The sequence below is a fragment of the Tiliqua scincoides genome, chromosome 4 (genome assembly GCF_035046505.1).
Source record: "Tiliqua scincoides isolate rTilSci1 chromosome 4, rTilSci1.hap2, whole genome shotgun sequence".
Classification (NCBI taxonomy): Eukaryota; Metazoa; Chordata; class Lepidosauria; order Squamata; family Scincidae; genus Tiliqua; species Tiliqua scincoides.
Genome location: NC_089824.1, coordinates 168,910,531 through 168,938,344, shown reverse-complemented (window position 1 = coordinate 168,938,344; position 27,814 = coordinate 168,910,531). Strand labels below are relative to the sequence as shown.

The following is a 27,814-nucleotide window of genomic DNA, read 5'->3' as shown; positions in this document are numbered from 1 at the left end:
TCCCTGCACTGTACAAACAACATCAATCTTCAACACACAAACATACCCCAGTGCCATCACTGTGGCTAGAATGCTTCCTCAGAATGCTCACCTTTCAGCCAGCACATCCAGAGGGGGTGTCCCTGAGGCCCATCTCTTCACCATCCAAGCAACATCAAACGATGCCAGGAAACCTCTGCCTACACCAGTGCCCAAGGGCCAAAATGGCTACAGAACAAGAAAGGCAGAAAACGAAGGAAATTTTGTGGTCCGTTAGGAAAATTGAATCCATGTGATGCAGCAGACAGAGGCTGAATTCAGCTACATGAAAATTGGACAAATGCAGCAGGACTTTGGAATTCTAGGATTAATTTGGCAGTTATTGTTACTTCACAGCAGATTCCTCAGTGCACTGCATGCATCAGGGAAACTCTTGCTTCAGAAGAGGCCCCTTCATATCCTGCCCACCCATTCCAGGTGTCAGCCACAGCAAACTGAGTTCTGCCAGACAGCACAGTGATTAGTACAAGCCCCAGACCGGACACAGTAGGCCTCCCAGCTGTCGGAAAAGTCTTCAGGCAAGACAAATAAAAGCGTTGGATTAAAGAACAGCTGGGAAGTACCAGCAGAAAACAAAGGAGGCGATGGAGAGATCTGGTCACCATGGCTATCCACAGCTCTACCGCACAAGAACATGTAACTGGGATTGCTTGGACAGATGCAAGACAGAATCTCACACTGCTGGGTTTGGATTCTCATGTCCCATTTAGAAAACAAGCTTTCAGCTTGGAACATTGCTTCTGCAACAGTTCCCAATTCAACATGGTTAACAGCCAGGAGCAGGAAGAACAATAAAACAATAAAACAATAAAAATGTCTTTTCCAACCAGTTTAGTCTTATTTACAGAAGTCACACTCTTGCATGCAATCACTTGTGCAGAAATCATATAAAATTAAATAGAAATGAGAGTGGAATCGCACTTTCAGAAAAATTCCATGGTGCAGCCTCCTGAGACTGTGGGTGGGAGATTCCATATGGGAACGCTCTCCCATGTGAAAAACAAACAAGATCCTTACGGTACACAGAAAGCTAGCACAAGGAAAAATTGTTTCATTTAGTATTTCTCCACTTGCAGGAAATTTTTAATATGGAGGAGCATTCAGATATGCACCTTACCCTCCCCCCGAAATGTTGCAGTTTCAGTAAAGCTGTACCATGTGATGCTTCCAAAGGGCAACAAGACACAGCAGCCCACTAAAGTGCTCATTAACATGGACCAGGCAGACAAGGAATCAAAGTACAACTGCTATATTAACAGTCCAGAAAGAAAACACTCTAAAACAAAATGTAGAAATACAAGAAGGCTGATGGAAAATGCCTGAGTTTGGCTGGAAAGCACACAGCAGAAGCTGGTTCAAATGGATACAGTAACCAATAGTGCTCAGTAGATGGTGCAGGGATGCAACTCAAACACACAGCCCAAATAGCCTCTCCCCAGCACCTTGTTAAACCTGGTGAAGTTGGCAGGCTGGGCTTAATATAAAAATAGCTACAAACTGAAAAAAAATTAATTCCCTGCTTGCCTCTAGCTAAAAACGGTCCCTAACATTAGTCCCAAGAATCCTTGGGTCCTGGACTTGCTGGAGACCAAGTGGGTGTTTTCTATGTCACAGCTTTAAAGTTCACACAGCAGATCAGCAGAAAACACATAGAGCATCCTGATGCTGGGACCTAAATAACTTTTGTTTAATGACATCAAGTTACCTTATTCAAAGAGTAGAGCCTACCTGGCCTCCCCATCTCATCTCACCTAAGGATAGGCAAATTTGACTGCCCAACGGCAAGGCAGCTCTTACTGCGAGGCAGAACAGCTACTCTAGATCAGGGGTGCTCACACTTTTTTGGTTCGAGAGCTACTTTGAAACCCAGCAAAGCCCGGAGATCTACCAGGGGGGAAGGAAGCGTCTGACAGACACCCCCTTTAATGTATGGAGCCCCTGCTGGAGTCTAGTCAGTTTCGTCAGTTTTGTTGCTGCATGCCTGAAGAGCAGCTAAAGTGTCAGTTTCAGTGTCAGTTTAGTGTCAGCTAAATATGTCAGTTTCATCTAGTCACTAGACGAAACTGACATATTAACAGTTTGGAGAGACAGGGTTCCGAGATCTACTCATTTTGCCTCGCGATCTACCGGTAGATCGCGATCCACCTATTGAGCACCCCTGCTCTAGACAGTCAACATTTCTGAATCTGCCAAAGCACATGCTCACTAATAATGGAGTCTGAAACAGACAAAGGACAAAAGCTGCTTGCAGAAGGATGCCCTAGCAGCTTTTTAAGCTGCACGCACACACGCATGCACAGAGCAGAACCCTGTCCAGATGCATGTTCTGGTCTCATTAAAAAAAGAGCACTTACCTCCACCAGGCAATCCCCCACCAGCCCAATGAGCAACTTGGTGCCATTGCAGTCACGCACCAGAGCTGCATTCTCTGAACGATTCATGCAGGTGAAGTCAAACACGTCAACGTCTGGAAGACTGCGATGATTCAGGGCAAACTGCAAGTTGGGCAGCTTGTAATTGGTGGAGAAATTGGCGGCGTCCTTGGCATAAGCAAGAAGAGCTTCCTGGTTCACATTCACTGGAGACAGCAGACTCTCTACATCCGGCATGTCCTAAAAATGAATGGACTCCAATGTGAGTTCCACAGTAGCAAGATTTTAATTTTGCTGGGATGTTGCAAGATTATCATTGGTAAATATAAACAAATGGACTTCTGCAACCTAACCTTGCTGTAAGTAGGGGACTTGAAGCCCAACCCTAGGTGCCCAACTCAAAAGCAAGCTCTACTGAGTTAAATGGGACTTACTCCCAATGTAAATGTGTATAAAATTACAGCCCAAGGGCCCAACCCTATCTAACTTTCCAGAACTGATGCAGCCTAAGGTAAGGGAACAAATGTTTGCTTGAACATAGCTGCCCTCACCACCTCATGATGCAGTACACACCCAGTAGGCATTGCTGCATGAGGGCTGGAAAGCAGGATAGGATTGGGCCCTTAGTGTAAAGAGTGCTAACCTATGCATGTTTACTCAGAAGTCCCACTGTGTCCAATAGAATTTACTCCCAGATAAACTTTCACACAATGGCAGCTTTAATGTAACACAAGCTACATACTATCCCTCAGGAAACCCTTGGCAAAGATGATGGCCTAGTCACTGACCTATGTCCCTAGGCGTATCTCTCAGTTTGCCTTTTGCTGAGTGTGATTATTGCTCTCAGCTCAGGTTCTTTGGAAAAGTTCCAAAGGCCGCACCTGACTGCTCCTGCTATCACTACTTCTGCTGCACGAGAAGTTCAGGAGTTCCCTCCATTCCCCCTAAACTACCCTTCTTCCTCTTGACATCCTATTTTACTTTATGGGGAAGCTTTATTCCATACATTCAAAATGTGCAACATACACATATCCAACTTAGGGTGCAATCCTAACCCTTTACGTCAGTGCTTTCCAGCACTGGCATAGCAGTGGCAATGGGACATGTGCTGCATCCTACAGTTGGGTGGCACTCATGCCGACCTCCTCAAAGTAAGGGAATGTTTGCATTGCCCTTATGTCAGTGCTGGAAAGCACTGACATAAGGGGTTAGGATTGCGCCCTTAATGTCGCACAGCCCAGAAAAACTTTAATCCTGTAGCCATATGCAGATGTTTCAACATGTGAACAGAGCCCATGCAATGAGGGGAGAGAGCAAGAGTATACTGGCAAGCCCTTCCCTATGTCATCACACTCCCAAAACCCAGCTTCTTCCCTGTGTATAGCATTGGTCTCCATAGACAACACAGACACCCAGCATTTCAGAAAGTTTCCTTGGGTACAGCCATTGTCTACACTAACACTCTATGAAAAGGCATGAGGCTTGCCAGTGCTCTCTTACCCCAGCCCTATTGCATTCATGCAGCCCTATGTCTGGCACAGGGTTTGCAAATTGGATGATTACATAAACCTGCTTGTACTCAGGGACAATTCACACAACCACTTTTTCCATTCAGGTTTCAAATTCAGGCAGACACATGAATGAAGTATATAGACACCCTGTATAAAGTGAAATTCACACTGCATGCCACAGATATCAGTCAATCACATACACAAATCACTGGTGTGTCTGCAATAAACTGTATATTTTTTCAAATGGCATCATGGACTGATTCAAATCCACAAAAGGACTGCGCCCATCAGCTCTAAGCTAACAGGATCTTTCACCTAAGAAACATGAATTTGGAAGATGGATTTGAATTCTGTCTGCACCGCATGTATGTTCTTTCTTGGAGTCTGCTACTCCTACATACATTAAGAATAACTCCCTTCTTCAGTAGGCTCTGCTTCTTAGCCGTCATGACGAAGTAGTGAGTGTCATCTTTATAGTAGACGATGTTTTCCAAGTCAATACCTAGCATTGGTCAAACACAAGGAGATAGTCAGAATTACACATAGCCAAGAAGGTAAAAACAAAACAAAACAGAAATCACATCCCACAAAGCAAGCTAAATGCTATGCCAACCAGACTTTTTCAAGTACGTCCAAAAAGCTCATTTGCAGACATAGCTGCCTTGAATTCCCTAGGTAGGCTATAAAAATCTTTTAAATAGATTAATGCTGCATAATTTATTCTGCTAGTGTCAGAATTTATCAAAAATGACAAGCAGCCAAGATGTTAAAAGGCAGGACAAAAAAAAGGTAAATGAGACAAGTTGGCACTTTCTGTTTGTTGACTGGGCTCCCAGTTTTGCTCTCATTAAATGGCAACTGTTACCCCACACATGCCCGATCTCGTCTGATCTCGGAAGCTAAGCAGGGTCAGGCCTGGTTAGTACTTGAATGGGAGACAGGCTGGGAATACCGGGTGCTGTAGGCTTATACCATAGTCTTTCGAGACTGAAGGTTGCCAACCAAATGGCATGGAATGACATAGGCCTAAAAACACAGTGAAGGCCTGTTAATTGTAGATGGGGAGTATTGAAAGCCCAGACCTGTTTTGTTATAGAGGTTCTGGAAGAATTTCTGGTTATAGATGCGAGCCACTCCGCTGATCTCGGCCACCTCCACTTCAGCCCTGCTGTGGTGATTAACGAAATTGGTGGTGATGCCAATGGCCAGTTTCCCACGAGTCTCCTTCCGCTTAAAGCCTATGGATAAAACACAGAGTCCCATAAGATCCACAGAAAAGGGGGGGACTAGCAGTTCAGGGAAGAACCAGGGCAGTCAAAGAAAGAGACAGACATAAGCCATGTGGAAAGAACTGTGGTTAGGACAACCCAAACTTGGGCCAGTTTCTTCATCTGCAGTATGTTAACTCCCAAGAGTGTCGAAACCACTCTCTCTGTTTCTACATCTTCAATAGTGGAAGAGCTAACCCCAAATCCTCACTCACAACTTCTCTGAATATCAGAATTTCATTCAGGGCAGATACCACTTAATCAGCTTTCAACAGAAGATGAATTTTGGTGGAGCACAAGAAAAAAACTCAACTCCTGCTAGGGAAGTAACAGGCATTTCTTCTACCTCTATCAAGGTTGGCAGCCTTGTAGAGAGGTAGAAACATCTCTTATATCTGGACAACGGGAACTGGAGATGACTGGCTTGTGTTTGCTGTAGACTAAAGCAAGAGGGTGGAATAAAATCCAAGTTGGTCAGGTGCTCTTGCCTCAAACCTAAAATTATCTTAGAAATTAATTGGGCCTTCTTAATTGCATGTTAGCAGCAATTGGAAAAAGCAGTGAAAAGCAAACCCAAGCTTTTTTGGGTTACAACAACTCAGGAGGTATAGATAGCAGCCTTTCCCTGAAGCCTCAAAAAACTCTCACAATCACAATAGCTGAGGTTTCAGAAGGAGGTATATAACCATAAGAACATGCCATGCTGCAAACCCATTTTCCCCTCAGTTAACAAGCCATGGTCACAGTTCCTACCTAATCCTAGTTAAAACAGTAGCATCACCCTCGCTGCCAAGGGTGCTCAGTTCAGTCAGAAGGGCATCCTTTCTCAAAAGAACAAGGCCTGAGAGACAGGTTCCTCTCTCAGCAGAAGTGCTTGCTTCTCAAAGGCCAACAATAAAGACAGAATAAATTATAGTTTCAAGAAGCTCTTACTAAAAAGTTTGGAACTGTCCTGTGTTGTACTATACTGAAAAATCCAGGGGAAGTTCAATTAACACTTCGATGCCCCATGTCACCATTATAAAACCCCCCAAACTTCTCCCACAAACTCAAAGCAGCATGGAAGGAAGATTACTTTTATCCAGGTCTTAAATGACTACTTACCTTCTGGCACAAATCTGCCACCACCTGCAGAGATGAGGACATCAAATTCATATTGGCTCAGGGGAGAGGAGCTGGGCTGCAGCATAGCCCTCCAGCCAATGCCTATAATAATAAAAGGTGAGACTGGGATCAGGAACTTTGCTGTGAAAATACCTCCACTCTACTCCCCCAGATAGGTATGTTTAATTAAAAAAAGGACACATGTTGGAGGCTAGAGCTTTCTGGATTAAAGGAAAGCTGCAGCTCAACTCTATCTTGGCATAGTAAGGACACTTTAGTATCCTGATCTGAAATCCTGGAATTATCCAAGATTCAGTCACTCACCAAGACAACTTTGGAGATGGGATCTTGCTTGTGGGAAGCATGCCATTACTTTTACAATCCAAGTGGAAAACTCTTTAAAATGTCACATCTGAAAAACTGGTACCTCAAAGCCATGAGCAAATGATGTCAGTGACCAGGAACAGGAGGTGGAGAGGGAGAAAGACTGTTTCTTTCCGGTTTAAAAATTTAAAAAGGTGGGGGATGGGATGGGACACTCTTTCATGAAATACTTTCTTACCATAAAGCTCTGAATGATTTGTCCAAGCATTCCTTTCATGACAACATCGGGGCAGATCTAACACGTCCCAAGGATACATTTTTTCTAGTCATAGGTGTTACCAGTGTATTCGTTCATTAAACATTAGACCTGTGGTTCCCCAGGAGAACTGGAAAATCAGCAGCAACATGATCACTACAATCATGCTGCTGCTGGACAAGAAGGGTTTTTTTCACTTGCCAGGGGGTCACTATGGAACTCCGAGGGGTCTGGGGAGCCTGCGACACCCTCTGCAGCCCTCCTGGCAGCTTCAAAATCTTGAAAAGGGAAAAAACCCACTTCAGGTTTTCATCCTGGTTTTCATTTTTTTGATTTGGAACAGTAGCATAGCTGGGACTTGTCCCACCACAGGTCACACCCACAAATACGCTCTCCACCTAGCTGCCCCAGAAGTAATTGTGGTGGCATGATGACATCATCAAAATAACTTCTGAAATGCTTAGGGTAAGGCTGGCCTTCTGAAGCAGCTGGCTTTGCTGCAAGCATGATTTCCGGGACGGCGAGCAGGAAAACCTGCCTGCTGCCTCTGCAGCCAGTCTCAGTGCGCTCGCTGCTCCAAAGCTGCCACTTTCACTCCCAGAGAGCGCTCCTTGAAGCAAAGCCACCTGCTTCCTCTGAATCGGGCAGTAGCACTCCAAGAGCAATCATACTGAGGCAGTGGCGGAGGCTGCAGCCAGTCTCGGGGTGATCACGCACCTCAAAGCTATGCTGCCCACTTTCTTAGCCAGTGGCCAAAGGCTCCATGGACCAAATAGCTGGTGGGCCAGAAGATAGGAGGACCTGCCACCACCCCCCAGGAGAGACCTGAAGTGCCGCCCGGTACCATGCAGCTCTATGGAGCTATGCCACTGATTTGAGCACTTATTTGCATCTCACTGCTGCACACACAGTAGGCAAGAAAGTCATCTGGAGAGAATGCGTTGCCTTTTAAGACTCAGGGGTCTCTTAACATTCTCACCCTGTCCATCTGACTTGGCTGATGGAGGAATAAGTCCCTTAAAATGCACATTGGTGTGGATCTGGACACCCAAGAGCAAGGCTACTTTCAGCAGAATCAGCTGCAGCTGCCGGATACCTGAAGAGAGAAGGGGAGAGAATACTAAAGCTGGCACAATAAGACTCCGTTTGCTCCTATTGCAAAGCCTCTTCTGGGCAAACACTGCCTTTAACCCCAACTCTACTCTCCAGCCAGCTCCTTTATCATCTTGTCATTTATCATTTCAGAAAGAAGCCTGTTAAGAACATAAGAACAGCCCCACTGGATCAGGCCATAGGCCCATCTAGACCCGCTTCCTGTATCTCACAGCGGCCCACCAAATGCCCCAGGGAGCACACCAGATAACAAGAGACCTGCATCCTGGTGCCCTCCCTTGCATTGGCATTCTGACATAGCCCATTTCTAAAATCAGAAGATTGCATATACACATCATGGCTTGTAACCCGTAATGGATTTTTCCTCCATTTGTTACTTAGAGGCAGACCACACAGATGAGACTTTATCATTGGCCCAGATGGGTCAAACAACATACATGGGGAAGCCACTCTGGATTGTAACTGTGGTAACAGAATGGGCATTTTAACCTTATCCCCACCACTGATCTGGACTAGACCACCAACATATGCTATTTGTCCTGGGAAAAGAAAGCTACCACTGGAAGCAAAGAGAGGTAAAATCTGGATCAGCGCCGTGCCGCAGCCCTCCCCCCTCCCCACATGCTATTACAGAGGGAGAAAACAAGTAATTTCTGTACAAGCAGCCCAATCCAACACAACTCCCCATGAGGCAATACAGTAGTGCCCTACCAGCACCACCCCATAAGCTGGCATTGCTAGTTCCCTATCAACAGCATCTTCTTATTCACAGCATCCCCAGGCTGGTCAATCCTTCCTGTCATACTTACTGATGTGGTCCAAGGAGCCTGTGCAGAACTGACCATAGAATTTCTTGGCTCCCAGCACCCGCAAGTCCTGGATGGTGAAAGGCCAGAGGTGCAGCACATTGTTCCTGGAAAAGACATCTCTTTTCTCCACCACAACTACATGGGCTCCAAGAAAGGCCAGCTCAATGGCTGAACGGAGACCACAGGGGCCTGCCCCAATTATAAGGCACTGAAAAAAAGTTGCACAGGATGGTCAGTTTGCAAATGGTGGAGCAGAACACTGCCAACATGTGGGAGCTCCCATGGCTGCAGTCTCTGCTGCAGGCAGACAACGCCCAACAGATTCCACTAGAACCCACTGCTTAAGTATGTGGGTACATCAAAGCAGCAGCCACAATATGGCTTTTAAGGACATGGGAAAGCTCCTGCAACTGAACAATTGTTTCTCTTCACAGGGAACAAAGACACGTGAAACTGTATGCTCATGAAAACAAAGGATCTTTCCAGAATATAAAATAATTGCACGGTTATTAGTTAGTAATTGCTTCATTTCAGAAGTGCTCCCTTAAGGAAAGGTGACTGGATCTCCACAGCAATCTTATTTAAAGTGCAATATTTTGTTAGAGGGAAAAACGTCATCCCTCTGCAAACCTGCTGAGAGTGTCCTATAGGAAGGTGATTCCATGAATGCCACTGATTCCTACTCAATAGGGTCTGTGACACCTTTCCAACATGCACCTTTCCAACATGCACCTTCCATTTTGCATATTTGCAAGTTTATTTTAAAGTATCTCCTCCCTCTTTTCCCCCCCTAAATATAGTTTTCTGAAGACTATGCCCTTATCCTCTTCTTCACAGCATGTTGCTTCCAACTTTTTAACACAGGGAACACAAATATGGCTACGCCACACAGGAACCCTAAAGGACTTGCCTGCCTCAGCATTCCCTCCCTCTGGGCAAAGCAGCCATTCATTTATGCAAGTGTGAATAAATACACTATTGCACTAGCCATCCAGGAATTCTCTATGAAACACTTACTAGAAATTTTACCCCAGAAATGCCTCCTGGCATTACTTCAGACAAGTCACTACAGATCCAAATGTTATTTTTGTGTCCATAGCATTCCAAAATCTGCTGCATCTTCCAGAGTTCTGCATTTAAGGCTTATCTTAAAAGATCAAAGAAGGGCCATACCACATCCTAGCCTTCATGAGGCAGCCCTGACAGTACCAATTCAAAAAGCACTTATGTGATATCGAGTACACACATGGAAAGTTTTAAAAACTGGACTTCCTCCCCTCCCTCTGCCTGTCACAGCTGAGTGCAAGAACTCATCTTTTGGGATACTCTGCAGAACACCACAGGCACTAACGACACCCTGAAGAACTAACAACAACATGTGATCCAGAATATGAGGAGGGAGAGCACTCAGTCTGCAAAGACTTCTTGTGTATAGGACAGTCAAGGCAAAAGTAGGCAGGGGGGCCCCATGTCAGAACCACCACAGCAGTGGCCTTGCTAAGGGTGGAACTAGAAGTTTCCAAAACCCATGTTTTTTTCCTCATGATGTATTATCACAAGTAAGCAAGAACAGCAAAGTGGGAGAGGGTACTTCATCCTTCCCTGCCATTTTTGACTCATTTTGTTCCCAGCTACAGTAGGCTCTGAAATTAGAAGTTTGGCTGGGGGAACAAAGGCTCAGAGAAAAGGGAGCTTTTTGCAGGAAATCACCAGCTGGTACAGGAAGGGTTAACAACTCTTCGTTCCAAACCTTCCTTCCTCCACATCTGAGAAGCTTTATCCCAGCAAACACAGGGGGTCTGTTTGGATGGTACTTTACTGCCCCAACTGGTCCCTCATGTTAACTGATGTGTGCGGTGGCACCTCCTGCCACATCTAGTGGTGTTTGGAACTTTTCTTGTAATCAAATTGTCCAAACTGCTCCATGTTTCAACCTGTGTTAAAGGGCAGTTCTAAAAAAATCCACCCTCTCAGACGATCACAAGAAAAGCCCCCAATTCCCCCAGATGGAAAAGGAGGGGTCAGGGACACACACATTAATAACGTGTGGGGTCCGTTTCGTTAATAACACATATCAAACTGACCCAAGGTTGGGGCTGGGTGTTCAAAAAAGAGACGGTGATGGAGCTCCACCCTAAGTCTTAAGGCAAAGACTGAAGCCAGGCTGTGGAGAGAAAGCCTAACCAAGGGCCTTTCTACGCTTGACTTTGATAAGATTTCCGTCACATGGTGGCTTGGTCATGTGTATTAGATTTAACACAGTATACGTTTGTAAAAATGTGTGGCAGAAACATGTGGTAAAAAGCTGAAGTATTTGCAATAGTCCTGCTCACTCAGCCCACACCCAGGGAGAGAGGGAACAGAAGCACACCGGCTAGCCACATCAGTGTGTTTCACAGCCCCTCCAAAGCAATATATAAATATATATTCTCATTAGCAAATTAATTAATCCCTATATTTTAATTTTGTTGTTGGCCACCTTGGGTGTAACAATGAAGAGTTGTTAACCCCTCCTGTACCAGCTGATTATTGCCTGCAAAAAGCTCCCTTTTCTCTGAGCCTGTGTTCCCCCAGCCAAACTTTTATGGGAGGAAAGGTGGGGTGTGAATATTTTTAAATAAAATTATATATAAAAATAAATAGCAATAGAAGACAGTAACAAGAATGCCACATGGAATGCAGGCATGGAATGCCACAAAACCAGCCACAACCGTCTGTATTACTGCAACTTAACACAAATTGAAGAAACCAGTCAGCTTCCACACATTTCCCATGTGCTTAAGTTAGTTGTCTGTGTCCACCTAAGTTCCCATGCAGCAAATAAGCCACAGCACATGAGCACCAGAGAAGAACGCCATAGTTCCCAGCACCTGCCACAGCTACAGCACCACAGCCATGCTCTGTTTCCATACCTTGGTGTTGGCACATGCTGTCCCCTGATCATAGTCTTTGTGTCCAGCCTTCTTGTCCAGCTTGGCCCACAGAGCTTTGGCACTCCAGTAGTTGAGGCAAACCTTGAGTTTGTGGTAAAACTGAAGCTGGCCTGTGTGCTCCAGACCCAGATGGTTGCACAGTGCCGAAAAACTGTCCAGCACCTCTTTGCACTGGTTGGCACGGAGAAAGGCATCAAAGAGAGAATGAGCCAGGTTTCCTTGCTCCCCATCCTGCTGGCTCATCCTCCTGGGCATTCAGGGGCAAGAAGAAAGCCTGGATAAAGAAAGAAAGGAGGAACATATGAGCTACCAACAACTCCTGGACTGTGGAGACAGCATTAACTTGGAACTGCAGTACAATGTAGTCCTGTAGCTGTGGCTGAACCTCCAGAGTTGGGGAGGAATGTGAGCTTTTCATCACCTCTCCTGCCCATCTGAGCCCTTATATATGCCTTTCTCTCCTGCATTTGGGCTTACCAGGGGTAGGTGGTGGACCTCTATGGGAAACATCACACAGAGGAACAACATGGTTCTTGACCCAGTAAGATTCATATCAGAATTTTATGCAGAGCAACCGCTAGGGGGAAACAATGGCCTGCAATCCCCTAACCTGGGGTTCATCTTGTCCTGCAGAGAACCACACAAAAGCGTCAGTGCTTTCTGTCCAGTTCACTATCCTGGATTCCGCTTAGGCACTGACAAAGAGGGGTGACCTGCTTTGTTTAGCCAGGGCTTCTACAATGCTTTGTCCAGTATGCTAAGCTCAGCCATGAATGAGGATTTCTCATTCTGTAGCTTCCTATTCTTGCCATTAAACTTTAGGTCTGATTCTGTTCAGAAACAACTGGGAGCCGAAGTACAAATGAAAGCACAGTGAAGAGAGCCAAATGCTCAGACTCAAAACAATAAGAAAAACTTCAGTACTCATAACTTCTGTGCCTAACTCTTAACAACAATAATACTTGGCATTTAGTTTCACTAGAATAAAATACTTGGTTCTTTAGTCCAAGGAATTACACATGCGCTCTGCTACAACCACCCTATCAAGTAGGATAGTATTATTTTCCTCATATTGCAACCAGGGTGAGAGACAAAACTGAGGGAGGGTGGGTTGTACAAGGGCACCTAGCAGCAATGGAGATCTCCTTTTCAGGTCAGACTCCAGCCGCTGAGCCCTAACAGATGCACTGAGTCGCAGCAACAGAAGTCGCAGCAACAGAAGGCGAGACGTAACAAATACAGTTGTAAAATGAGGAATTAATCACTCCGATTATGTACTGCATCTGAGAGCCAAACTACATGTTACACCAGGAAATCCACAACTGATCTTCCAACATTTTATATTTTAATAAATGCAGCGGGGGGGATCTTATTTGATCAGGTACACAACATAAGACTATTTATGTATTTTAGAGATTTATATTCCACTTTCTATCCACTGAAGGACACTAAAGGCGGCTCACAATTAAAAACATATTAAAAACATAAACTATACATATTCAGCTACAAAAGACATTAAACTAGCACTGTTTAACTCTTTTACCTCACACCATTTTCTTTGACTGAAACTGGAGATATTAAATTGTTACATCTCCACCACTATTTGCTCTAAAACATGCAGGTATGATATAGGTGCCTATACTTATGTTTTTACTCACAGAGAGAGAGCGAGAGAGAGAGAGAGAGAGAGAAATTTAGATCAGAAAAATAATGAGGGAGAATACCTTAAATGCCCCCAATTCTCAGTTCCCAAATCAAGTTAGTATCTCCCCCTCACAGATGTATTTAAACATGTTGCAGCACAGCATGTCTTTTGGTCCTGAACAACTCTGGACAAGAAATGATGGCTGATAACAGTGAAGGTCAACTTTCTCTATGCACTGCATGCCTGAAGATTTGCAAAGCACAAGAGAGAAACTTCAACTACCAAAAATTGCAACACAAGTCCACTCTTATCATCTGGAAGGCAGGAAGGTGTTCCTGCAATAGAACAAGCCTTTTGCCACATCTTTGCTGCGTTTTGAGTTTGAAATAACTATAACTCAGAGGTCCATAAACAATACAGAATGATACGAGTATATAATGAAATCTGACTTTCATTATTCAAACATGGTTGTTTGTCAGATTGTATTTGCAGAGGCCAAGGAAGGTATAACACACCTAGACTGTAAAACAGTGTTTCTCAAACTGTGGGTCGGAAACCACCTTCAGATGGGTCCCCATTCACGTCAATATTTTATTTTTAATATATTAGACTTGATGCTACCATGGTATGGGACTGCATTTGAGGAAATGTTACAGGTCTGTCCTTTTAACAGGCTATTGTGTATAGACTTTTAATAATGATAATCAATGGGACTTACTCCTTTAACAAGCCAAGGATTGTTAAAAATTTCCTGCTTAACGATGTCACTTCTGGTCATGACATCACTTCCAGTGGATCCTGACAGATTCTCATTCTAAAAAGTGGGTCATAGTGCTAAAAGTTTGAGAACCAGCACTCTGAAAGAAAGACCCAACACGTCAGGTCTTCTTGAGAGATTTGTTTGTGAGGGTGAGCAGGAAGCTTCCAATCAAGAAGCAAGGAAAAATTAGTACAGAGAGCAGAAGTTGTCACTGTGTCAATCAGGAAACGAAATGCTGCGGTTAGAAAAGTGTTGTGTGCCCCGGGCAGTTCTTTTGTGCCACTCAAAGTCACTAAGGCTGTATCACTACAGATGGATCAAGACATTACTCCTCCTTTTGAAATTAAATAAATAGTGGTAGGATGACAATACAAACTCTTATGGTTATAAAAATCAGACTCCTTTCTTGAAATTCATGCCATTTGTAGCCTGATCACGTGTAGCCTGTTTTCCTATTTCCAAAAGTCATTGTATCCCCACCACCCTCTTTAAAAAGTCTAATTGAAGGCTTCCATCTCAGAATCTTGCATTTCATAATGCATATTGATTCAGAAGGTCAAAGAACATTCCAATCTTAGGTAACCATGAGCTGTGCAGCATGAAATCAGCAAGCACACTGTTTACACCGGATTTCTTGCGGTGGGGGGGATGGTGGTAGTAGTGGTGAGCAAATGAACTAAGGGGAAGTCTTATTTCCACTTCAAAGAACTTCCCAGCTATTTCTCAGGGCCTTGCATGCTAGAAAAGTGGTATGTGGGTGTCAGTGTGTTGCAGTGTCTGCTGGTCTCTGGGAAACAAGACAGGACCTGACACTTCTTCCTGACATGGTTCACAGCAAGATACTGTATTCCCTGATCTCCAATGCTAAACGTGTATTACCAGAAACTACTTACACAGAATATTTGTTTTTAAGCTTTTCATGCAGTCTATGCTGAACGCCATTTTGCTTCCTTCTAAACAAATGCATAAATATGCACTTGGGATTCCTGTTCCAAGTGAGACACATGAGTGGTTCCCCATCTCATGCATGAGTTCACCTTTCCCACATTACCCTGAAAATGCATATAAAGAAAGTGTATTTCACTCAAGCTTCCTCTTTCAGTATTACCTTGTAACTTGCATTTGTTTGGCATTTGTTTGTGCAACTTGCTACGTATCAGGGAAACTGCTCTTAAGAGTTCAAGTATAGCAACATGGTGGTTGTCCCTCTAGCAAAAAGATAAGATTTTTACCTCATTTCTGCCCTCCCTCCCACCTACTTCCTCTTGTGCTCTTTCTGCCCCAAGGTAAAAAGGCATGAAACACATGCGCAGTGTTAGGCAACCTCAGGAGTTCCTGCGTTTCAGGTGATTTCCTCTGGGAAGACGCAAGTTTGGATTATTGGAGGGAAGTATGAGGGAAAAGCGTGACTATGCATTTGAGAATCTATGTTAATAGCAAACCCACAGAAACATATTTATAGCATTACCAAAAAATGCAAATCATGATGCTTCAAACATGTGGGACAAACTAGCCTATGCTGGCAGAAACCAGAGAAGGAAGCTTTTCTTCATGTACTGAACACCGCAGACAATGGAAAGAAGCCCAATAATCTTTCCATGTATGATTAAGCCCGACTCACTCACTTTCAAACCCTTAACTGCAAGAGACGTGCAGACCAGGAAGCAGCCCTGGGTGTATTTGCCTTGTAAATTATACAGACTTGGAACGGAAGAGACCAACACTAGCAAGAATTAGTAAACAAGCTACATGTCAGGAGATTCCTTGTGACAGGAGTCCCGAGTAGATTGGCTCAATGCCCACCAGGATATGTCATGAGAATAGGGCTGAAGACTGTGCCCCAAAGATTCAGCTCTGGAATATATTTCTGATGCTCACAAACAAAAAGGTTTATGGAAAAAATAGCGTATTTGGTGAAAAGGATAGAGGCCTTTGAAAGTACAAGACAGGTGGCATATATGACATTTGAATAAATTTATCATTTTATTATATAAAGAACTTTAAGCTTAGCAAACCATGATTAACAAACGGTGAATTCCTGAGGCCTCAAATTCCCAACATTTCTTCCCCTCACACATGTCATACAATGAAGTAGAGCAAAGGCATCAAAATGTTAAGTGCAACTAGGACTGCAATCCTTCCCCACTTTTCTGGGAGTAAGCCCCATTGACTATAATGGGACTTACTTCTAAGTAAACATGCATAGGATTGGGCTCTCAGTCATACATCTTTCCTTCCCTTTATCCTTGTGTGTCTGTTCATCTACTGCAAGCCTGCAGGTTGGACTCTTGCTTTTTATTGCATGCTTTACATTTGGAGTGTCTCATGATTGGCAGATGCTTTAAGAAATGATACAATTACATTATTAAATATTACAGGGGAGCTGTGGGGTGACAGCAGCAATGTGTCCATCATCACATGTAGCTTGGGCCTGAATCAAAACTCTTTGCAACTGCCAAGTAAATCACATCTACTGTCCTGTTTCTCCCCCCCCCCCCCCAATAGCAAAGTGATACAGAGAAACATGCTTCCAGAGAGACTGCAGAACATTAACCAAATCCACCCTGGAATTTATGTGTGGAATATTCTGAGCACTCAGTCAACTTCCTTAACCAATGCAGAAATGCTTGAGCTATAAACAGATAGACTTGGCACAGCTTGACAAACGCTCTGCAGCATGGCAAAAAATACGTGCAGAGAGAAGGGTGTGGAGATATCTCTCATCTCGATCATATTCTGTCTATTCACCATATTCTTTAAAAAAAACTCATCTAGAGCAAGGGACAGAACAGCCTTAGGAAGCAATTTAATCTCAGAACTGCCCATTTGTCAATACTGCCTATACAAGCAGCAAGAGACAGAGTGCTGCAGGAATTTGCTTTCATTATGACTTCTTCTGCCAATCAATATTAAATAAAGCTATCTGAACCTCCCCAGGCAACTTGTGTGTGGCTTGGCTGCCAGTGGCACCATATATCTGTTTTTGTTTAGAGACCTTAAATGCTCCACACCTGTGCAAGTCCAACCTCAAATATTAGACCTTTTCACATCTTCAGAAACATCATAGCATTCCTAGACTACACACATAAGATCACACCCTGACACTCCATGTTAATCATTCTGGACAAACTACTATTCCCTTATAATTGCAGATTAGAATCCCCTCTTCACATATAAGCATAAGTGGGGTAAACCATGCTATTAGTCTCACTAACTGTGAGTACAATATGCTGGTTAAACGAGTAACTGTGCAATCTATGCTTGTCTACTCAGTAGCAAGTCTAAATCAATGGGGTTGACTTCCAGGTAAGTGTGCATAGGATGACAGCCTAAGAAATCCATGTTACATGATCTTGAGCATCACATAACCAGATACTCTACATCAGAGGTTCCCAAACTGTGCACCATGGCCCCTGAGGATGCCACAGTGAACTCACAGGATGTCTGTGGCGGCCCCTTCTTCCCAGCTTTCGTGGACATTGCCATCTTGGATCACATGAGATCTTGTACATGATCCATAAGAAGAAAAGGCCGCCATGAAAGAAGGGTGCCGTGACCACAGTAAGTTTGGGAACCGCTTTCCTAGACTGAGAGAAACAGAGAGTTGAACTTCCTGAGTCCCAGCCCAGTGCCTTCACCAAAGAACAAATCTGCCTTTTTCAAACGCATGTCACATCAATGCACACAAAAAATCCTTTCCTCCAGGACACTTTCAATTCAAAGAGGCTACACTGTAGACAGTGTAACTCTCAATTATTGCATTTCTCTTGAGGGAATTTGCAGATCATAAGGCTGAAGGGAGAATGCTTACACAGCCAGCATGCAAGCTTAATAGTGGTGACTCACATTTCATACAGTAGATTCTTTTGGTCTTCTCAAATTCAGTTTACAGCAGACACAAAAATAAAACAATGTGCCATTCAGATGTGAGTCAGGCCTTTTTCATACTGGCCATCCTACAAGAAGCAAACTTCAGTCCGATTTGAATTAATTTCCCTTCAACCCAATCCCCCTTGCCTGCCTTCCTTACAGTCAATGCACAATACACTGGTATTGTGGGGGAGGGGGAACAGAGGTAGACAGGGCTGGCTCACGACTTCCTGACATGGCATATCAAATGCTGCCCTCCTTACCCAATGATGTGCCAGCCTCTGCTCCTTCCACTCTACCTTCTAGTCCAGCACTCCACTCCCTTCCACCTTTTCTCTCCTTTTCCAATCCAGGGAGCAGAAGGAGAAGGATAGGCAGGGGTGGGAACTAGGATCTAGGAACTAGGATCAGCATCCCCACCACAGTCTGAGACAACTGCTTCAGCTGTCCTCATGGATGGGCCAGCCCTGAGTTAAGACACTACAACCATTACTACCAGTGGCTTTCATCCATTAAGTGGCTTTCATCTAGTAAGTCAGTTTCAGAAAGCACACATCCTGGGCTTGTTAATGTAATAGGTGTGAACACATCTATGGAGAGTGGATACACTGGGTTTGTTTACACTGCAGCTTATCTGGAGCTAAAGACGGTTTGACTTTGCTCTAGATAGTCAAGAAAAAGTGGAAGTTATAAGGTAAACAATGCGTAACATTCAAGGCTCCCTCTAGGTTTGCCAATGCAAATATGCTCCAATGCTAGCACAGATTCACCATGCCAGCATGCTTCTGTGCTTCACCAGTGCGAGGGGATTTAGAAGTAACCCTGCTGTCATTCAGGAAGCATGACTCAAGGATACTGCTGTGGTCCAATTAACTTATACAGCCTCTGGTTTCTGTTGATGGAATGGACGTTCAGGGTACTGAAGTTGAATGGCAATAGTCCCTTTGGTTTTACCCTATCTTGTTTCCAAAGGCCAGTTCTCAAAAAGGGTCATTTTTTTACCCAGTGATGAGTACGTGCTAATGCAGGTTAATTCTTAACCCTTTTACAATTACAGACACAACAGGATTGCCCAATATATTCCCATACCCCCTTTGCCAGACTACTGAAATCATCATCATCATCACCAACAGTTCTATTAGGTACCATTATGACCTCAAAAGATGTCAATAGCTTTGTTTTACATTACCTATGGATAACTAAGAACAGAATGCCTCAATCTGTATTGATAATGTCAATAGTTAATACACTAAACAATTTTTTTAATTGTTCAGTGATCAAGTCCCATTCCCCTTACTTTTGGTGCCCATACCCCCCAGGGGTATGGATACCCCTGGTTAATAATCCCTGTGGTAATGGGACACACTACATAGTAAGCTGCAGCCAGGGCATGCAGACGCACTATGCAGAAGAAACCTCTGATGGAGTATAAATGTGCAGGCAAGTTCTTTTCATACATGCATTTCTTCCAATGCAGGTTTGTGCCTGGGCCCCAACATATCCCACCACTCCCCCTTCATTCATGTTCATCATATCATCAAGTTTCCTCAAATATAAGGTTTGCTCATTAGGGAAAAAAAATGTTTTGATTGAATTCTTACCCCCTCCCCAAAATATCTCCTTTTAACTTAATGAAAAGATCTCACTCACACACCCAGATACAGAAATAGCAAATCCAAAAAAATGTCCAATACGTACTAATACTAGAACCTCCCAAAAAGGTCCCAATCACACAAAGTGATGCTATCTTGGTCTTCCATGGGGCTCACCTTGAAAAGTATTTGGAAACCATGACGATCCCCTTGTTGTTTTTTTGGTCTGGTTTCATGACAGAAAGAATTTTGCCTGCGCCACTGGCCAACTTTTTCTGGGAAATGAACTGAGCAAGTATGACCAGTTGATTCTCCTGGACTGCACAGCAGCTTTCAACAACGCTGACCACAATACTGGGCCACCTTATGGGGATCTGGGGTTGTGTTTAAACAATGCAGCTCATTCCTGGAGGGCAGGTACCAGAAAGTGATGCTAGAGACCTTTTCACCTTAGGAGTGTTACAGGGGTTAATTATGTTTCCCCCATCCATTTTAACACCTACATGAAACCCTAGGGTTGGGTACATTGAGCTGCAGTGCCATCAGAATACCAACAACACAAAGCTTTATCTTTCATTTATTTCTGATCCTAGGAAGCCAGTGAAAATCAAAACTAGTGCTTGTTGGCTATAAGGAGCTGGATGGGAAAGAACAAACAACCAGGACAATATGGAAGTACTTCAGTTGGTGGGCCTTCTGATTCTGAAACGTCAGATCTCCTGATCTGCAAAATCCAGCCATCAGGCTGTTGATTGGAAGCTATCACTCAGAGCATGTTACTCCAGTATTTTTCAGGCTGCAATAGTTACCTGTCTGTTTCCACGCTCAATTCAAGGTGCTTTTATTATAAGTAAAGTCTTAATCTTTCAAGCCTGAAACAGACTGGGACCAAAATAACTTAAGAGTCACCTTCTCTTGTATATTCCACCTTGCATACACTGTTCAGCATCAGAATTCTTGTTCTGGATGCCTCTGCAAAATGAGATAGCAGGGCTTTGTTAGGAGTGGCACCAACACTGCAGAATACCCTGCCTTGCCAAACAGCCACTCCACACTCCTTCGGATGGCAAGCCAAGAACTGGCTTGTCCAGAAAGCTTTGGGGCTAAACACATCCATGTGGTTTTGGGTGTCATTTATCAAATGGTGATGAGTTTTCTACACACTTGCTTTGTTGCTGTAGCTGCTTGTTTAAATGTTGCTGGTTTTACATCTGTTGTGTTCCAATTACTCTACGGGGTTTTTTGTTTTGTTTTTAAACATGTGCTGTTTGCCACTTTGACTTATTGCTCTTAATAAGATAAAAGGGGATGACAATATTTTCAAATAAAGACAAATTGCATATAGATTTAGCATTTTATCACTACACTAGGCCATTCCAAATGAGCTAGCAAATGCACAAAAGATTCCCACACCAACACATTTCATGTTGACAGACAGTTATAAATATTGGGTCATCACGCCTTTGAAACTTAAGTGTTGGCAATCCTATCCACTAATCAGGCATATATTTCACAAGAGGTAGAGATTATGCAAAACGATTTAGCTCAAGGTGCCAAATAGAAGGAATGATTTATAATTTCCTACTCAAAATTGGACTCATCACCTACTTGAATATATGCATTTATGCATGCATGCACACACCTGAAGGAGGTCAGGCTACTTCACTTCTTTTTACACCAAGGAACATAAATGGACCAGAAATCAAAAGGTTTTTGCTAAGGTCATGCAAGGAAACCAGCAGCAGAGCAAACAAAAGAATCCAGGATTCTTCACATCTCAAGCCACCATTGCTCCATCAAACCTTCTATCTGAGCTTAGAATTGCAAAACAGAGACCAAAACTTCTCCTCCCCGCTTCTCAGCTTGAAATTCATTATCCAGAACTTGCTCACCAGGCTATCCAAGTTTCAGTCACCAGGAGCATCATCTACAGATTACATACTCGTTTTGGAACCGTGTTATGAAGTATTTAAAATGTTTCTGCCTAGAAATAGTTTGGATCTGGAGCACTAATAATCAACACTCATGTGGAAGCCAGGCATACAGCTCAAGGAAGGGGACTATTTTCCTTTCTCTCATTTCTTTCTCCAATTCCCAAATGTTACAGTTTGCCAGCAACTTTCAAGACTCTGCAGTGCTTGTTTTATCACTATGGTGCTTTAATGAGTTGGTTACTTTAATGAAGACAGACAATACACTACACACTCTAGCAGGAAATCAGAGGAAATGAGGATTTAGCAATGGCCATAAAATGACATCACGATGAATCAGTCCAATGCAAAGGCTTTCATGAAACCATCTCACCAGATCCATTTTTTTTTAAAAGGCAGGTCAAAACACCCATGTTACACTGGGGTAAATGACTCTTAGCAGGTTATTTCCTTATCAGAACAAGTCTGCTAAGAGCAATTTGAAAGAAGAGTGCTAAGAAGTACAAATTAATCATTAAACCCCGAGCAAGAAGAACAAAACACAAGAGGTGGTACAAAAGGGTGCTGTTCTTTTGGGACTTGCCACACAATCAGTTAATTGCAGAAGCAATTTTTTATTTGCCACAGACAATCTATATATTCAAGACAGCAAATCTTCTTACCAAAAACTCAACTCGACCAGTAATGTGACTGCGCTCATGTAGTGAGTGGGCACCCACTGGTCATTTTTGTACCTCAACTAGTGAAGACCAATAATAATATAATAATAATATACAGTATTTATATACCGCCTTTCTTGGTCTTTATTCAAGACTTTATTCAAGGCGGTTTACACAGGCAGGCTTATTAAATCCACGCAGGGATTTTTACAAATTGAAAGAAGGTTCTCTCTTTCAAGAACCACCACATTCAAGATGTTACGCTCCGATCTGGTTTAACATTCTGGCCTCCATCCTCCCACGCTCCGAGCAGATGGAACAGCTCAGCTGCAGCTTGCCAGCTGCTTCAAGGTCGCACGGTGCCGGTGGCCTCGAACTGCCGACCTTGTGGATGTTAATCTTCAGGCAAATGGAGGCTCTACCCTCTAGACCAGACCTCCTGCCCAGACCAACACAGTGCAAGTTCCATTGCATGATTTTCTAAGGATCATTTATTGATACACAGATGCGGACAGAATCACAGTTCCACCCACACTTCATTCCCCTGCTGCAGCCCCAATGTGTGAACTTCAATGTTTTTTAAAAGACTCTCCTAAGGCTAGGTTCTCTCTCCAAGGGCTGAAAGAAACGCCAGACAGGAACTTGGAGAACAGCAAGATGATGGCCACGGATTTTCCCAAAGGTTATGGCTAGAGTGAAAAGTATGGACATTGAGGAAGGAAGCACCAACATGTAATAACACTGGTGGTTTGGAACCTGGTACTATCAGGAAAATACGACATCCCTGCACTAACCCAACGGTCTCCAAACTGGAAACTTCTGTGTCTAGAGAAAGCCCTCCCCATTCCAAGTTCCGCCACAGTACTGTGCTTCTTTCAAGTTGATGTGGGCACAGGGATGCAGAATGGTAAGCACTGCTCTTTGGGGGGAGGTAGGGGCTTTTTCCAAACCCTGGGTTTGGAAAGTCCTGCACTAACCAAATACTTGAGGGGAGCAGTGGCGTAGCTAGCAGGGGGCAGTTCATCCCAGGTACTACCCTTGGGGGGGTCTAATACTACAAATGCCCCAACATCGCTAACATTGCAGTGATTACGAGTAACCCCATCATGCTATATACCATTGGATGTGGAATTTCCAGCAGAATGCAATGCAAAAAACTGAATTGGAATATCTCCTTTCCATCAAAAGTTATGGCCAAAAAACTGGAAACAAAAAAATGCATGGAACCCTATGGAAAATGAAACCAAGTCATATCGCGTGTTTACTCATGAGTAGGCAAACCTGCCATAGTTCAATGGAAAGGGCAGGCTGAGAGGACTCCAATGACACTAGAATGGCTCCTATCCAAAGAAAGCAGCCCAAAAAAAAACACCCAAGAAGGAAGACCCTCCCTCCAAGCAGGCAAATGTATTGAGCCCTATGGAAAGCGAAAGTAAGCCACATGGTCACATTTACTCACGAGTAAGCAAATGTGCCTTGGCTCCTGGTCACGTCAGGCAAAGAGGAATGGAAGGCTAGCTGCATGGTCCCCATCTGACGAAAGTGGAACTCAACAAATGCTCCAGAAGGCAGCCCCCTTCCAAAGAATAAACCAGAGGCTTGAGCTGGTAAGGTGGGCACTGGGGAGGGCTGAAAATCTCACTGTGGGTGGGGGGTGTTATTGCAGGTAGCAACCCCCCCAAAGAATAAAACAGAGGCTTGAGTTAAGGTGGGCACTGGGGAGGGCTGAAAATTTCACTGATGTATTTGTGGGGGGGCATGTTATTGCAAGCAGCAGCCCCCTCCCCGAAGAATAAAACAGGCTTGAGCTGGAAAGGTGGGCACTGGGGAGGGCTGAAAATCTCACTTATTTTTTGTGTGGGGGGGAGGTTATTGCAGGCAGGCAACAGAGAAAATTTACTTGGTGAAACAGGGCTGGTTTCCCCTTATTTATCTGTTTTTCTTTAATTTAATTATTTTATATTGCTTGATGATGTCATTTAAGAACATAAGAACAGCCCCACTGGATCAGGTCATAGGCCCATCTAGTCCAGCTTCCTGTATCTCACAGCGGCCCACCAAATGCCCCAGGGAGCACACCAGATAACAAGAGACCTCATCCTGGTGCCCTCCCCTACATCTGGCATTCTGACTTAACCCATTCCTAAAATCAGGAGGTTGCGCATACTCATCATGGCTTGTACCCCATAATGGATTTTTCCTCCAGAAACTTGTCCAATCCCCTTTTAAAGGTGTCCAGGCTAGATGCCAGCACCACATCCTGTGGCAAGGAGTTCCACAGACCGACCACACGCTGAGTAAAGAAATATTTTCTTTTGTCTGTACTAACCTGCCCAACACTCAATTTTAGTGGATGTCCCCTGGTTCTGGTATTATGTGAGAGTGTAAAGAGCATCTCCCTATCCACTCTGTCCATTCCCTGCATAATTTTGTATGTCTCAATCATGTCCCCCCTCAAGCGTCTCTTTTCTAGGTCGAAGAGGCCCAAACGCCGTAGCCTTTCCTCACAAGGAAGGTGCCCCAGCCCCGTAATCATCTTAGTCGCTCTCTTTTGCACCTTTTCCATTTCCACTATGTCTTTTTTGAGATGCGGCGACCAGAACTGGACACAATACTCCAGGTGTGGCCTTACCATCGATTTGTACAACGGCATTATAATACTAGCCATTTTGTTCTCAATACCCTTCCTAATGATCCCAAGCATAGAATTGGCCTTCTTCACTGCCGCCGCACATTGGGTCGACACTTTCATCGACCTGTCCACCACCACCCCAAGATCTCTCTCCTGATCTGTCACAGACAGCTCAGAACCCATCAGCCTATATCTAAAGTTTTGATTTTTTGCCCCAATGTGCATGACTTTACACTTACTGACATTGAAGCGCATCTGCCATTTTGCTGCCCATTCTGCCAGTCTGGAGAGATCCTTCTGGAGCTCCTCACAATCACTTCTGGTCTTTACCACTTGGAAAAGTTTGGTGTCGTCTGCAAACTTAGCCACTTCACTGCTCAACCCTGTCTCCAGGTCATTTATGAAGAGGTTGAAAAGCACCGGTCCCAGGACAGATCCTTGGGGCACACCGCTTTTCACCTCTCTCCATTGTGAAAATTGCCCATTGACACCCACTCTCTGCTTCCTGGCCTCCAACCAGTTCTCAATCCACGAGAGGACCTGTCCTCTAATTCCCTGATTGTAGAGTTTTTTCAGTAGCCTTTGGTGAGGGACCGTGTCAAACGCCTTCTGAAAGTCCAGATATATAATGTCCACGGGTTCTCCCGCATCCACATGCCTGTTGACCTTTTCAAAGAATTCTATAAGGTTCGTGAGGCAAGACTTACCCTTACAGAAGCCATGCTGACTCTCCCTCAGCAAGGCCTGTTCGTCTATATGTTTTGAGATCCTATCTTTGATGAGGCATTCCACCATCTTACCCGGTATGGATGTTAGGCTGACCGGCCTATAGTTTCCTGGGTCTCCCCTCTTTCCCTTTTTAAAAATAGGCATGACATTTGCTATCCTCCAATCTTCTGGCACCGTGGCCATTTTGAGGGACAAGTTGCATACCTTAGTCAAGAGATCTGCAACTTCATTCTTCAATTCCTTAATAACCCTTGGGTGGATGCCATCAGGGCCCGGTGGCTTATTGATCTTTAATTTATCAATAAGGTCTGAAACATCTTCTCTTTTAACCTCTATCTGACTTAACTCCTCGGTTAGGAGGGGCCGTTCGGGCAGCGGTATCTGCCCGAGGTCTTCTGCCGTGAAGACAGATGCAAAGAACTCATTTAATTTCTCTGCCATCTCTAAGTCTCCTTTTATCTCCCCTTTCCCTCCCTCACCATCCAGAGGGCCAACCGCTTCTCTGGCGGGTTTCCTGCTTCTAACATATTTGAAGAAGCTTTTATTATTCCCCTTAATGTTGCTGGCCATGCGTTCCTCATAGTCTCTCTTGGCCTCCCATATCACCTTCTTACATTTCTTCCAGCCATGACATCACTTTCAGCCATAACATCACTTCCAGTGAGTCCTGGACAGAGAGTCATTCTAAAAAGTGGTCCCAGTGTTAAAAGTTTGAGAACCACTGCCTTAACTCAAAACAGGCCAATGAGACATCGGGGGGGGGGGGGGAGACACTCTAGTGACCAAAATTCTGGAAATCATTGCTTTTAGAAATAATACTATCATGTTATGTTTGCAGCTTGAGGGTTCTCCTGGATTCACAGCTGCTCTTGGAGTCCCAGGTGGCAGCTGTGGCCAGGGGAGCCTTTGCTCAGCTTCGGCTGATTCGCCAGCTGCGACCGTACCTGAGCTGTGCGGACCTGGCCACAGTAACCCATGCCCTAGTGACATCTAGATTAGATTATTGCAATGCGTTCTACATGGGGCTGCCTTTGAAGACGGTCCGGAAATTACAACTATGCGGCTGCTCGTGTGGTTGCTGGGGCATGTCGGTTTGACTCTGTCGAGCCGTTGCTTCGGCGGCTACACTGGCTGCCGGTTCTGTTCCAGGCCCAATTCAAGGTGCTAGACTTTTAAAGCCCTTTACGGCTCGGGTCCAGGGTATCTGAGAGACCGCCTCCTTCCCTATAGTCCTGCCCGTGCTCATAGATCATATGGGGGGCCCCCTTTGGTCAGAGAAGGCAGAAATCCTCCACCTTTGCGCCTAGACTCAGGTTTCCAGTCTAGGAGACAGAAGCATACACTTCTTTCAACATCTTCCCCCGTGTACTCCCATTGTGGAGAACACTCAAGGTTATGATGCGAGGGGTTTGTGGGTTTCCTGGCTACAGGCTTTTAGTGTGCATTACAATTGGCAACATCAAGGACTCAGGAGATGCAACTCCCTTTCTTGATATCTCAGGAGAAATTCACATGAACAGTAATTGTTTTGTTGCAAGAATATTACACTTCCAGGAAAGTCAAATACCAATTAGGAGGGATGGGTGACAGTCAGGCCTAAATAAAACCCTATAGCCATGTTTTTGTTTTTTAAACTCTGCTGTATACTTGTTTTAAAAAGGTATGCCACCTGGTTGCTAAAAAGAAATCCATCTGTTTTATGCAGTGGCAGCCCAAGGCACCCCCAGTTTCCAGTCTGCATTAATATTTCAGAACTGCAGCTTATCAGCCCCTCCAGGACAGTTCTGGTTTTTTCAAGAGCCCTACAGGAAGGCTTGAAAGGTCGCCTTACACACTCTTCCCCTCCCTTCATGTGCATGCACCCCATCCAGCTGGGATGGAAACCCAGCTCCAGTGGAAACCCTACTTTACCACCCTCAGTCCTTCACCAGTTCATGAGTGCCCTCTCCATACCTTCTACTACCCAGGACAGCAATTTTCTTCTTATGGCACGCTGATCAATAAGGTCTTCTCTATAGTCTTTGCCTCCTATGTCGCTTCTGGCTTCTGGGAGACTCTTCCAGGTTCCTCAGCTCTGTTTCTAGGGCAACTGTAGTAATGAATTATCTGTCCCTCTTCCTCTGCCAGCAGGAGCCCTAGAAACAGTGACACAGAACCTGGAAGAGTTTTTTCAGTCATTTTCAACCACTGTGCTCCAAGATCCGCAAGTGTGATGCCAAGTTTTCACAGGACACCAATGTAGTGTGGCACATTGGTTGAAAATACCT

General features: G+C 44.4%; 1 protein-coding gene across 1 annotated transcript in view; it reads right to left on the bottom strand.

Annotated features, from left to right (window-relative positions):
• The window catches only part of MICAL1 (microtubule associated monooxygenase, calponin and LIM domain containing 1), a 49,270-nt gene that overhangs the window by 19,603 nt on the left and 1,853 nt on the right, over positions 1 to 27,814 (bottom strand). Inside the window, exons 2-9 of the mRNA XM_066625099.1 lie at positions 11,709 to 12,003; positions 8,797 to 9,004; positions 7,854 to 7,970; positions 6,295 to 6,396; positions 5,005 to 5,160; positions 4,324 to 4,424; positions 2,394 to 2,651; positions 92 to 207 (exon numbers count right to left, since the gene is read on the bottom strand). Coding sequence (XP_066481196.1) covers positions 92 to 207; positions 2,394 to 2,651; positions 4,324 to 4,424; positions 5,005 to 5,160; positions 6,295 to 6,396; positions 7,854 to 7,970; positions 8,797 to 9,004; positions 11,709 to 11,984 — 1,334 coding nt within the window. The 5' untranslated portion in view covers positions 11,985 to 12,003. The remainder of the gene's footprint in view (positions 1 to 91; positions 208 to 2,393; positions 2,652 to 4,323; positions 4,425 to 5,004; positions 5,161 to 6,294; positions 6,397 to 7,853; positions 7,971 to 8,796; positions 9,005 to 11,708; positions 12,004 to 27,814) is intronic.